The 12,170-nt window shown below is 54.2% G+C and overlaps 1 protein-coding gene across 1 annotated transcript in view; it reads right to left on the minus strand.

The window, feature by feature from the left end:
* Positions 1 to 12,170, minus strand: part of GAS7 (growth arrest specific 7) — a 192,919-nt gene that overhangs the window by 28,570 nt on the left and 152,179 nt on the right. The window contains exon 5 of the mRNA XM_065897040.1: positions 3,616 to 3,669. Within this exon, the coding sequence (XP_065753112.1) occupies positions 3,616 to 3,669 (54 nt within the window). The remainder of the gene's footprint in view (positions 1 to 3,615; positions 3,670 to 12,170) is intronic.

Here is a 12,170-nt window from a genome sequence, read left to right on the forward strand (position 1 = left end):
TATTCAGCATCTCTCTTCCTTCGCCAGACAGTCTATCCCAGGAGGGGAGGAAGCCCACCTCCTCCCCTCGTGTCCCTAGTACCTGGCCCAGCACAGCCATGTGATGGGAGCTGGAAATGTTTCTTGGTACAATGAACAGAGGCTAGAGATAGAAGGTGTAGTCTCTGCCCTCGACGGTTTTACAGCTCGATGAAGAAGGCAAACAAGTAAATATGTAATTGCAATTCTCTGTGTATAATGGTGGAGCCAGGGTCAGAAGCCAGCAATCTACGTCACACCCAATCTATGTCATGCTACCTTCTAACACACTTAGGCGTAGCCATGCCATGTCCCCACCCAAGGCAGGGGCTCAGGTAGGAAGGGGTGCTGGACAGGAAGCAGGAGACGGGGGAATGCCCCCACTATGTACTGTTTGGGGGAAGTTCCAGGAGCCCCTCCCACTCTCGCTCCCAAGCTCACCATCCTCAAGCAACAGCGTCTTCGCTCTGGCACCAACTCTGCTCTCTCCAGCCCTCAGTAAATGGAGTAACACCTGCTCTGCCCCGACGGCCAGGGGGCCCCCTGAGCAGCAGAGGTTCTGCCAGGGCCGGCCTGCATGGGGGCAGGCAGAACCACAAGAGCTGCCCTCAGAAACTCTCTTGCGGGGGCTACAGCCACCACTCAGGCGCCTGGCCATGGCACAAGAGCCGCTGAACACAAGTGTGACCCACCCAAGGGGCCTGGCGTGGGGAGGCCCGGCGCAAGCCCCGGCCCCAGCACAGCACAGAGGCCTCCCTGGAGGCAGAGGCCGCAGCTATGTGCCCTCCTCTTTGACAGCCGCCTGCAACATAGAAGAGAAGGTAGTTTCACAACCAAGCGCGCCCTGAATTTCCTCCTGGTGGGAGAGGCTACTCTGGGAGGGGGTGAGAGAGGCAAAAGCCAGAGTTGGGACCTGTGGAAGCAGAACAGAAATGCCCTCAAGCACTCACACCCAGTCCCCGAGCTCCCACCCGGGGCCCCCAGACGGGCCATGCCGGGAAGCTCAGACTGAAGACTAGAGGAGTCCCCAGACTCTTCTTTCTAGGACAGGAGTGTGGCTAGGTGGCTCTGCTGTCACCTTTTCTGGAATCTTCCAGATTCTGACGCATCATATTGGTGCCGAGGCTGTGAACTGCCATTAGCGCCCGTCACTTCCAATCAAGCAAGCAGCCCACTCACTGCCAGCCCTGCCCGGGGCCCCACTGCTGACAAGCAGCCCACGTGTCGGCCTCTTCAAAACTCGTTCCAGGCCCGGGTCGGGGAGCCGGAGTGCCGGAATCAAGCTCGGTCCTTGCTTCTCGGCCACACTGTGAGCCCGACTCGGACGGCGCCTGCACGTCTCTGCTGCCTGGGTGAGACCAGGTAAGAGGACGCTCACCTGCTCACCCTATCCCCGCACAGCGGGGCGAGGGAAGCTTGGGCCCCAGCCTCCCCGCACCGTTCCCCCCAGCATCTCCTTCCAGGGAAGCCACGAGCTCTGCAGGATCAGGACTCAGGGAGGGGCCGCAGTGGGAGACTGACTGCTCCGTGGAAGGGAGATAGCCACGGTACAGAGCTCTGCAGCCCCACTGGTCGGCCGGCCGGCAAGGATGCCCATGTCCAGCCTGGAGAGGAGAAGGCCCGCATGGGCTGGCAGTCAGCAGACCCAGGTTCGAGTCCGGGGCTCTGGTCCTCACTCACTCTGTGCCCCTTCTCAGTTTTCCCAGCAAGAAGTCCCCAAGGCTTGAGTGCTTATTTAAAACCTCCGGGGTGCGGTGTTGGTTATAACGCAAACCTTCCAGCCTCGCCCCAGGGTGACCAACAGAGGAATGTGCATTTTAAACAAGTATCCCCAAGGCTTCAGATGAGAAGCACTGCTGTAGGTCGGCGGCAAGGAGGAGGGAAGGCAGTGAGGCAGGGGTGGAGGAGGTGTGTTGCCAGGAGACCCAGGGCCACGCCCACGCTGACAAAGCCCCAGGCTCCGGCCGAAAGGCAGACCAGAGCGGTGACCCGGCCGCACCGCGTGAGCTGGGCTCCATCACCCACGGGAGGCATAACACTCTGCTTTTCACTTTTCATTTCTCTTATTCACGTTCCTTCTACAACGCAGTTTCTTCTCCCTCTTTCTCCATCTTTCAGGGAACTTTGGGAGCTCCTGCTTTGCCCCAGTACTCTGGGGCTTTCTGTGAATGTGAGGACTGTGTTCTCAGGACGTCTGCCCCGGGGGCCTGTCCACGCCCTCCCCATCAGCTCCAGTAACAAGGAAGCTGCTGCTGGCCCAGGGTTGAGCCGCCTGGTCCCACCCTTGGGGGGCAACTTGCACCGGGAGCATTGCTGGTGGGTAAGAGCACAGGTCTCAGGTCCTGATGCTTCCCAGCTGTGTGACCTCGGGCGAGGCCCTGCTCTGTGCCAGGTCCTGCTCTGTGCCTCAGTTTCCTCATCTATAAACACGGTGATGAGGACACTAGTGTGAACTGAGCACCTACTGTGTGCCAGGCTGTTCTACGTGCTTTCCACACCATCCCTAGGGCGCACATGCCCATCGTCTCCCCATTGTACAGATGTGGACACTGAGACCCAGAGAGGCCGGGTCGCTGCCCAGCTGGTGGGTGCTGTGCTGACCCCCTTGGCTTCAGAGCCCGAGTTCCCAGTCCCCACTCTACCCTGGTCCAACCACCTGCCCTCCCCGCAGTGAGCGGAGAATGAAATGGGTGCTCAGAACCCTCCTGGTACCTAATAAATGTACACACAGGGGCAGCAATTATGACTGTTGACATTGTTTGCCTGCCGCTTTTTCCTCCCCAAATCCGTCAAAGCAGGATCTGCAGCCTGCATGAGCCGGGGCAGGGGACCCCGTCTTGCTTCCATCTCCGAGAACTGTGTGACAGAGCCTGAGGGAGCCTTTCTGCGGCCCCAGAGCTGCTGCACTCGGGTCGAAACCGCACACCTAGGACCACACGTCTCCCAGCTCCAAGTTCTTAGCTGAGCAGATGGGCGAGTTGTTTCTCTACTTGGAGGGGGAGGGACGTCCAGCGCCCGCCTTCCCCGAGCACAGGGCTGATGTGGAGCCGGAGGCAGGGTGGCGTGGGGACTCGGCGGGCTTTTGGAAGAGCCCTGGGAGGCCTGTCTGGCTGCTCTGGGCAGAGACTGCCTGCTTCCCCATCAGCAACTCCCAGGAACTCTATTCTTAGGGCGCTTTCTCTTCCTTTTAACTTTGATGTCTTCCAGAAGTTACCCTGCACAAAAGCCATCCTGCTGTGGCTGTAATTTACACGTCATGTCACTTGCGAGGAGCACAGCCCACCCCCTCCAACCCACTCCTGCACGCGTACCTTCCCCTGCCTGCCCTGCAAAAATGGCTTCTGCACCATTCCAACCACAATCCTTCCACTTGTTTGCCCCAAGAGAAAAAGTGAAATAAGAAATCAACAGAAGAAGGGCCGGGGGGAGGCAAGGGGGGAACCCTCGGCAACAGCCAAGCTTTGGAACTTCCCAAGTACCAGGCTGGGCATCGCTTCCATTCAGCGGTCCGCATTGCCATGGCAACAGCCGAGCCATGGACCAGAGACAGCCCCAGCTTGCCACCCAACATGCGCGCGCTCCGCGGGAGCCACTTACCGTGATGGTGTTTTCCTTGCTCTGCTTTTTGCCTGGTGACGAGGATCCCAGGTTCTGGGGAGAGACACAAGAAATATCGTCAAAGCTGTTCTCCATATCGGACATCCTCTTTCATTCGGGTTCCCTGAAGGTGGAGGGATTGGTTAAAAGCCTCGGGCCGGGGAAGTTTGGGGATGCTCCGGCTGCCGTTAACCCCCAAGTCACCGTATTCTGGGAGAGGGCAGGCAGGAGCCTCCCGCGCCCTGGCTTGAAGACGAATTGGAGGAAGGCTCCAGCACAGGCTCTGAGAAAACTGCTCCAAAGCAGGTCTGCCTCCTCTTCTCCCCGTCGGTGGCTGGGGGAGCTAACCCCTCAGCGGCCCTCTGCTGGTAAGTGGTTCTGCACGCTGCTTGCTGCCTTAACCGGCAGAATCCACCCGGGCAGCAGAGAGTTAAGGCCACCACCTCCTCGCACTGAGGATTCAGAACATGACATCTTATTCCAAATCCCCCGGCGCCGACATATCACACCCCAGATACGTGCAGTGTGGCCTGGGGGTGCTCGGCCACATCCGTGACATGTCACCTTCCCAACCCTGAGAGCCGGGGGGCTCTGTTTCGGCTTCCATTCGGACTTTGGGGGTCTTCCCTTTGCCAGCAAGAAAACCACTGTCCCACGGACCACCAAGCCCACAGGACCTCAGCAGCTTGCCCCGGACCTAGGATGGCCCTGGAATGGAAAGTAAGGATTGCCAGATGAAAACACCACATGGGTCCTAAGAGCCTATGACCCTAAAGGGGAGGGTCAATTCTGGGTCTTTGCTGTCCCATCAGCAGTTACGTCAGGGACTCTATAGGGTCCCTGAGCAGGACATGGGATGCCCCACTCCTGTCCTGAGCCACATGTCGAGCTGGGAAGCAGGCTCGCCCCTAAGGCACTGCAGTGGCATCGCACGTGTGTCCTGGGACTCGTGGCCTTATTCTAGTGGGAGAGAAGGAAGTGGCTGCTAGGACTTTACAGAGAAAGGCCCAGAAGAAGCAGGAAGAGGCTTCTCCAGCAAGCCTCAGGGAACCAGCAGTCAGTCCCCATCCCCAGGTCAGCACAGCTCTGGACCACCCCGCAGAATGAGCGTTTTGTGGGGTGGGGTGTGGTCAGCCCCTGCCTCAGGAACCCAACTGCTCATCAGGCAAAATAAGAAGCTTGATGGAGTTCCTGCCCATGGTCCCCTCATTCCCTGCCTCCCCCCCCCCCCCAAGACCCCCCCCTCAGTCCCTCGTTCCCAACGAGACCTACTTTGGCAGGTAAGTAAAGTTAGCTAATGAAAACTGACATCCCCGGACTGTCCAGCTAAAAGGGACCTTTACATGTCATCGTCTCACAGACAAGAAGATGAACTCGCTAGCCTTGACATCCTGCCAAGTTAACTTGAACCTGTTTCACCATCTGTCACCAATGGTCCTCAGGCTCTGGAGTGCATCAGAATTAGCTCTCCCCCATCGGGTCCCCCCACCCACCTCCCAGAACGGCTGATCCAGCAGGTCTCCGGGGGCCAGGGTCTTTAAGGCAGAGTCTGGGGGCCTCCATGGAGGATGTCTGTTCTGTCGTTGCATTGAGGCCCCCCTAACTACAGCACTTCTGTTAGCAGACCCAACAGGTTCTGGGGCAACGTCACCCTTGTGACCAACTATAGCTTCCTTAGACGTGTCAAATGCATCAGCTCATCCAGCCTGCCCACCCTGGACCCTCCCAAACTATCAATTCTGCCCAGGGCACTTGCCAAGATTGGGCTTTCTTCGAAGAAGGCAGACAGGCTGCACGGCAGGGGCCCAGGTACCAGTCTCCAAGGAGAACAGACAGGTGCTGGGCTCTTCCTACAGGTTCGTCCATACAAATACACACCTGGGATGGGCAAGGAGAACCTTTGGGATGGATTCGTTTTTTGTTTGTTTATTTTTGCGGTACGCGGGCCTCTCACTGCTGTGGCCCCTCCCGTTGCGGAGCACAGGCTCCGGATGCGCAGGCTCAGCGGCCATGGCCCACGGGCCCAGCCGCTCCGCGGCACGGGGGATCTTCCCGGAACGGGGCACAAACCCGTGTCCCCTGCATCGGCAGGCGGACTCTCGACCACTGCGCCACCAGGGAAGCCCTTGTTTTTCTTTTTTTTTTTGGCCGCGTAGCATGTAGGATCTTAGTTCCCAACCAGGGATCAAACCCATGGCCCCTGCATTGGAAGCGCAGAGTCTTAACCACTGGACAGCTAGGGACGTCCCTGGGGTGGATTCTGCAGTTTGCAGGGGTCTCCCTACCACAGACACACATCATCACCACCAGGACCACCACAATGCTCCCATTACACCCCCCAGGAAGTGCAACCAGTGCTCTGGCAGCCTTGGCAATAGCCTTCCAGAGAGGAGCCGGGGGGAACTCCGGGGGAAGGATACACTGGGAGAGCTCCTGCCCTGAGCGCTGCCTTGTGAGGCAGCCGTGAGGCAGGCATTTAACACACGTAATCTCACTGAGTCCCCACAACCCCACCAGGTTACTGGCATCGTCTTCATTTTACAGATGAGGAAGCCGAGGCTTGCAGACACTAAGGTGTCCAGGGTCACAAGGCAAGTAAACAGAGGAAACTGATCCCCAAACCTGAATGACTCTTTTCTCTGTCTCCCGCTATCTCTCCACTTGGAGACCTGGGACAATCTCTTGTTTTTCCAGGTATCTCTGCAGGGGCCAGAAAACATCTCCGTCATCCACAAACACTGATTTGGGGGCCACTGTGTCCAAGGCTGTCTGGAATGAGGCTGGACACAGAGGTCACCCTCCTCCCTATAATCTGGGTCAAGACAGGAGTGCAAGTAACAGCATGCGGGGGTGGGGGTGATGTTCTAAGTGTGGGTGCCAGTCTCTGCTCTCCTAGCTGTGCAGTTTCAGCCAGAGCTACACACGGGGGTCAGAGGCTCCTCCCAGGTGCTCTCACGCCCTGTTTGCTGCTGAAGACCTGTGTCCATTATTCGAACATCATATACATAAACATTATCACACATATATATATATATACACACACACACACACACACAATCACTCACACACTCACACACACACACATTCCGTAGCACTCCACTGAAAGGCCCCAGAAGGAACGACACCTCAGTCACAGTGAGAACACCTACTAGGTATGAGTGGTTTCTAATATGATTTCCCACTAAAAGGGACCCAGGCTCCTTGGAGAATTGGCTAATTCCAAATGCCGGGTGGACCTGGAACATCTGTGCCAGGAGGTAAGAGTGCTAACAAAAGGACACAGACGCCGACTCAAAGAGGCTCCCACAAGCCAAATCTGGGAAAACCACCACTGGCAAACCCCAATGTCAAAGACTCAGGCCCAATCATCAGGGATGCTCAAAGCTCCGAGCGCAAAGGCTGTTAGGAAACAATGTGCACATGGCCCGACCCTATTCACCCCACAGTTCTAATATATACATATTGGATGATATTAATGAACTAACGTTTTCTTAAGTGTACTGATGGTATTATGTTATGTCTTCCCCCTTAGACATACATTCTGAAATATTTACAGTTAGAACAATACGTGAGGAATTTGCTTTAAAAGAATCCAGTGGGAAGTTAGGGAGAGGTGATAGGAGTTTAGTTAAAAAAATTTTTTTTAAATATATAACCCATTCATTTTATTTATTTTATTTTACTGATGTTTTTCAATTTTTGGCTGCACTGGGTCTTAGTTGCAGCACGTGGGCTTCTCTCTAGTTGTGGCATGCAGGTTTTCTCTCTAGTTGTGGCGTGTGGGCTCCGGGGCACGTGAGCTCAGTAGTTGCGGGGCACAGGATTGGCTGCCCCGCGGCATGTGGGATCTCTGTTCCCCGACCAGGGAGCGAACCTGCGTCCCCTGCCTTGGAAGGTGGATTCTTTACCACTGGACCACCAGGGAAGTCCTGTGATGGGAGTTTAAACGAAACAAGATTGGCTGAATAACTGAAGTTAAATGATTGGTCCATGGTCCTTTATTAAAATAGTCCTTCTACTCTTATAAATGTTTACGCATGTCCGTAACAAAAGTTTTTTAATTTCCTTTTCCTATGATTCTAGAAGGTTTTTCTCCTCTTTTTAAAAACCCCTCCCCAGCCTGGTTTCCTGGCCTTGCCTGGGCTGCTCTACTGTCACTGTGAGGACCCACTGAGGGTGATGACAGACGAGGCAGTGCCTGGGAGAAGGCAGTGTGTCATTCCCAGCCAATTCAGCGAGCCCCTGGACTCTGCAATGTCTTCCTGACCCTGTCTCCTTACGCTGTGAAGAGTCTGGGTCCCACACCCTCAGCAAGTGGGACATGGTATGAAACCTCTCAGTGGCTCCCAGCACTGTTAGGACAAAACCCAAGCTCCTCACAGCAGCCTTGGGGACTCCTCCAGCCTCTTCTTGTGCCCTCCCCACACCTGCTAACATAGTAAACCACAGCCCCACTCGGACTCCATGGCTTCTTTGAAATCCTGCCTCTAGGCATCCACATATGCTGTTCCCTCCACCTGGAATGCTGTTCCCCTACCACCACCTCTTCACCAAGTTAAACCCTTGCTCATCTTTCTAGTCTTAGCTTTTCTTAAAAAGCCCATCTCGATGTTTCCACCACCACCTGGTCAGGTCCTCAGAGCACACACTCCCTCCAGCCCCTATCACTGCCAAAATAAAATAAACGTTTATCTCTTTCTCCAGTCCCAGCTATTAACTCCATCAAGACAACGGCTACCCGTGCACCACAACTACTGAGCCCGCGTGCTGCAACTACTGAAGCCCGCACGCCTAGAGCCCGTGCTCCGCAACAAGAGAAGCCACCGCCATGAGAAGCCCGTACACCGCAACAAAGAGTAGCACCCCGCTCGCCGCAACTAGAGAAAGCCCGCGCACAGCAACAAAGGCCCAATACAGCCCAAAATTAATTAATTAATTTTTAAAAAAGACAAGGGCTACATCTGTCTATGACTCAGTGCCTTGCAAATAAACAGATGCTCAATAGAACATGTGCTATTTACCAAGTAGGGGAGGGGGAGCCCAATTAAGTAAATGAGCTCTCAGAATCTCACCGCCAACGGGTTCCTTAAGTTTCCAAGCTCGCAGTCCCATTCCCTTTCCTCTCTCCTGTGTCTAAAGATAGCCTTCCTGGGGGGCAGTTCATGGGAATCTAAAACAGTTGAAAGGTGGGTCACTAAACGGCCTGGGCTCCGGTGGGCAGGTTCCTTGCCCTCCCAGTACCTGTACAGGGAGCAGAGGGGGCTCACACCACCCTAGCCCCGGGCGGGTGGGCAGGCAGGCAGACAGGCTCAGATGTGCTTCTGCCACGGCCAGCAAGACTGTCCTCAGCCTGTGATCCCCCAACCTCCGATCAGGTGGGCCCCGTGCATCCAGCACCCAGGCAGCCCGCCCCAGAGCTGCAGGCTTGCAAACCTCCACTGAGTGGCACCAGATCACCATCACCTGTGCCTGGCCCTCCGGGTCTCCCAGAACTGGGTGGGCACCACCCCTGGGGTGCCGGGCACCCAGCCATCAGTCCCACCCACGACGGTACAGACAGACTCCCGGTTTCCATGAAGATTAGATAATCTTCCTACCTGCCCCCTACCTGCCCAACATTCTAATTTTCCTGATTAGCTTGCTCAAGGAGGGGGCAGACAGCAGAAAACGAACACAACAGGGGGGTGACAAGCTACTTGATCCACCCCCAACCCTGCCTCTCAAACGGCCATGTGTTTGTTCATCCGTTCATTCATTTATTCACTCTTCCTTTCTTTCAATATTATTAGGTGATAATTGTCACTAATTATAGTTGACAGCCTGGGATGGGGTAGTAAATACTATGCAGGCTGAAGTGTGCTATATATACTCTGGGGACCATCTGTCAGTAGTGCTCTCTGGAAATATCAACTCGTCTTAACCCATTTCTACGACTGGCCTCTGGCGCCTTTTAGGACAGCCAGCTCTGTAGATTCGCAAACGCTTTCACAGCTGGGGAACTAGTGAACGAACGCATATCTGCTCTCTCCATGCACTGCATTGTGTATTCTCGTGACTTTGATGATAGCTCCCCCTCGCGATGTTATCATCCAAAAACAATGCACTGGACTCCACCTGTCCTGAAGCAGTGCCCAGGCCTGGCCTGGGTCTCCAGAGCTGACCTTCCCTGCATCCCCAGTACCTCGCCTCTAACTCCTTGTTTTATAACGCCTTCTGTGACAGTAAAATGTGTTCATTTTAGGAAATTTAAAAAACACCCAAAAGTCTAAAGAGAATAAAAATCACCTTAGACCAAGGTTGCTCAACGTCAGCACTAACCATCTTTTCAACCTGGGTAATGCTTTGTGGTGGAGGCTGTCGTGTGCCTTGTGGGATGCTTAGTGACATCCCCGGCCCCTACTGACTAGATACCAGTAGCACCCCCTGCCCAGCTGTGACAACCAAAATATCTCCAAACACTGCCAAACGTCCCCTGGTTGAGAACCAGACAGCAACGCCACCAATGTTCGGGTTTATTTTTTCTTCACATGTGGATAGATTTCCTCCCCCCAAATAAGACTGACCATACATGCAGTTTTGTTCTGCTTTTCTCACTCAATATCATGTCTCAGCATTTTCCGGAATCACGACATTTTCTTCGGAAGAAGGAGTTTTCACGGCTGCGTGGTCTCACTGGCCGGACGGGATTCAGTGCCATCATCCATTTTACCCATCCCCTGTTGTTGGATAATCAGGTTGGGTCCAAGGGGGCAGGGCTGTAAATAATACTTGAGTGAACAGCCTCACACACAGATCAGAATCCCTGAATGTATCCCAAGAACAGAGGCACGAAAGGAAATTCATGGGTCAAAGGCTTACAGCAGCACACTGTCCAACTGGCTTCCCAGGAGGTTATATGTATCAGGATACATTTTGTTTTATATGGTTAAGAAACAGCTTCACAGTATTTCGGGATGTGGGGAGCCATGTTCCATTAGGGAACCAGAGAAGAATGATGGGGGGTGGGTGCGGGGAGGAAGGGGTTGTTTCCAATATCCTTGCCCAGGGTAGACCAGCTTTTCTAGTTGCTGGGAGACCACAGCAGAGCTTGGGCTGACATCTTAAGAAAACACTCCATAGTTAGGTGGCAAATAAGCTTCATTTCAAACGGACTGAAAGAGGCTGTGTTGAGAGGGGGGCTCTGCAGGAAACACACGGAGCCAGGGCTGTGACGTGTGCCACGAGCAGGGGGTGAAGGGGACACACACGTGCTGGCACGACTAACTGTGCCCGGATCCTCGCCTGTCCTGCCACGGTCCACGCCCCGCCCCCCCACCAGCATCAGCATTACCCAGGGGGCTCATTAGAAACAGGGAACCTCCGGCCCCTCCCCAGACCTCCTGAATCAGTTTGCATTCTAACACGAGGCCCGGGAGATTCGTCAACCCATCAACATGGAAGGAGCCTTGGCCCACCTAGACGTCCCAATTCTCTTCCAGAGTTCGAACTGAACTGACCTGAGCCCAATGCCCAGCCTCCTAAGATAAGAACATAATTAGCTTTCTGAGGTTTAACCTTCTTGCCTGCATTAAAGCTAAGTGTCACACTGAAGCCGCCTGCTGTCACAGACCACAAGGTCTCTCTTTCAGTGACTGGCACACAGAACCCACTGTTGTTGACAACAAGCAACTATTGTCATCACACCATCATCACCATCACCACCACCACCACCACCACCATCCTTGGGGCCCGGCATTTTCGCTCCTGGAAAGGGCTGGTTTGGAGGCTTCTGCTTCGGGACATCTTCTGGATAATTCATAGATGGACCACATAAGACCAGTCCTCAGTTCCTCAGACACAGCTTAATGACACTGGAAGAACTCGGCATCGAGTCCAGTCTGACCACCTGGTAATCGTGTCAACCCTCAAGAGTCGCTTAACCGGTCTGAGACTCCGTGACCTCATCTGTAACACGGGAATCGTACTGACACCTCCCTCCTGCGTTTGCACAAGTGTCAGCTGACATGACAAATGAGAACGCAGTTTGGGAATCTTAAAACACCCTCCTGGTGGGAGGGAGGGAGACGCAAGAGGGAAGAGATATGGGAACATATGTATATGTATAACTGATTCACTTTGTTATAAAGCAGAAACTAACACACCATTGTAAAGCAATTATACTCCAATAAAGATGTGAAAAAAAACAAACAAACACCCTCCCAAGTCCTTCCACAGCGTAGCTGTCCCTCTGTTAGATGATTAAATGTGGTAAAATGTCTGACTCAGTTTCATTCTGGGTGAAGTCAGGTGGTGGGAAAACGGCATGCAGAAAAGGAAAATGGCCTGGCCTCATCCGTATTCTTAAAGCGGTGGGAAATCTGGACTCTGTATTAGGAATCCAGACAGGGGGATGGAACCTTCTGCCCCAAGAACAGTTATAATCCCATCACCATCACCCCATCAAAACCATCCTCAACTTCTAGGGCATTCCCTGGCGGTCCAGTGGTTAGGACTCTGTGCTTCCACTGCAGGGGGCACAGTTTCGATCCCTGGTCACAGAACTGAGATCCCTCATG

This window comes from Phocoena phocoena, chromosome 19, assembly GCF_963924675.1.
Source record: "Phocoena phocoena chromosome 19, mPhoPho1.1, whole genome shotgun sequence".
In the NCBI taxonomy this organism is placed as follows: Eukaryota; Metazoa; Chordata; class Mammalia; order Artiodactyla; family Phocoenidae; genus Phocoena; species Phocoena phocoena.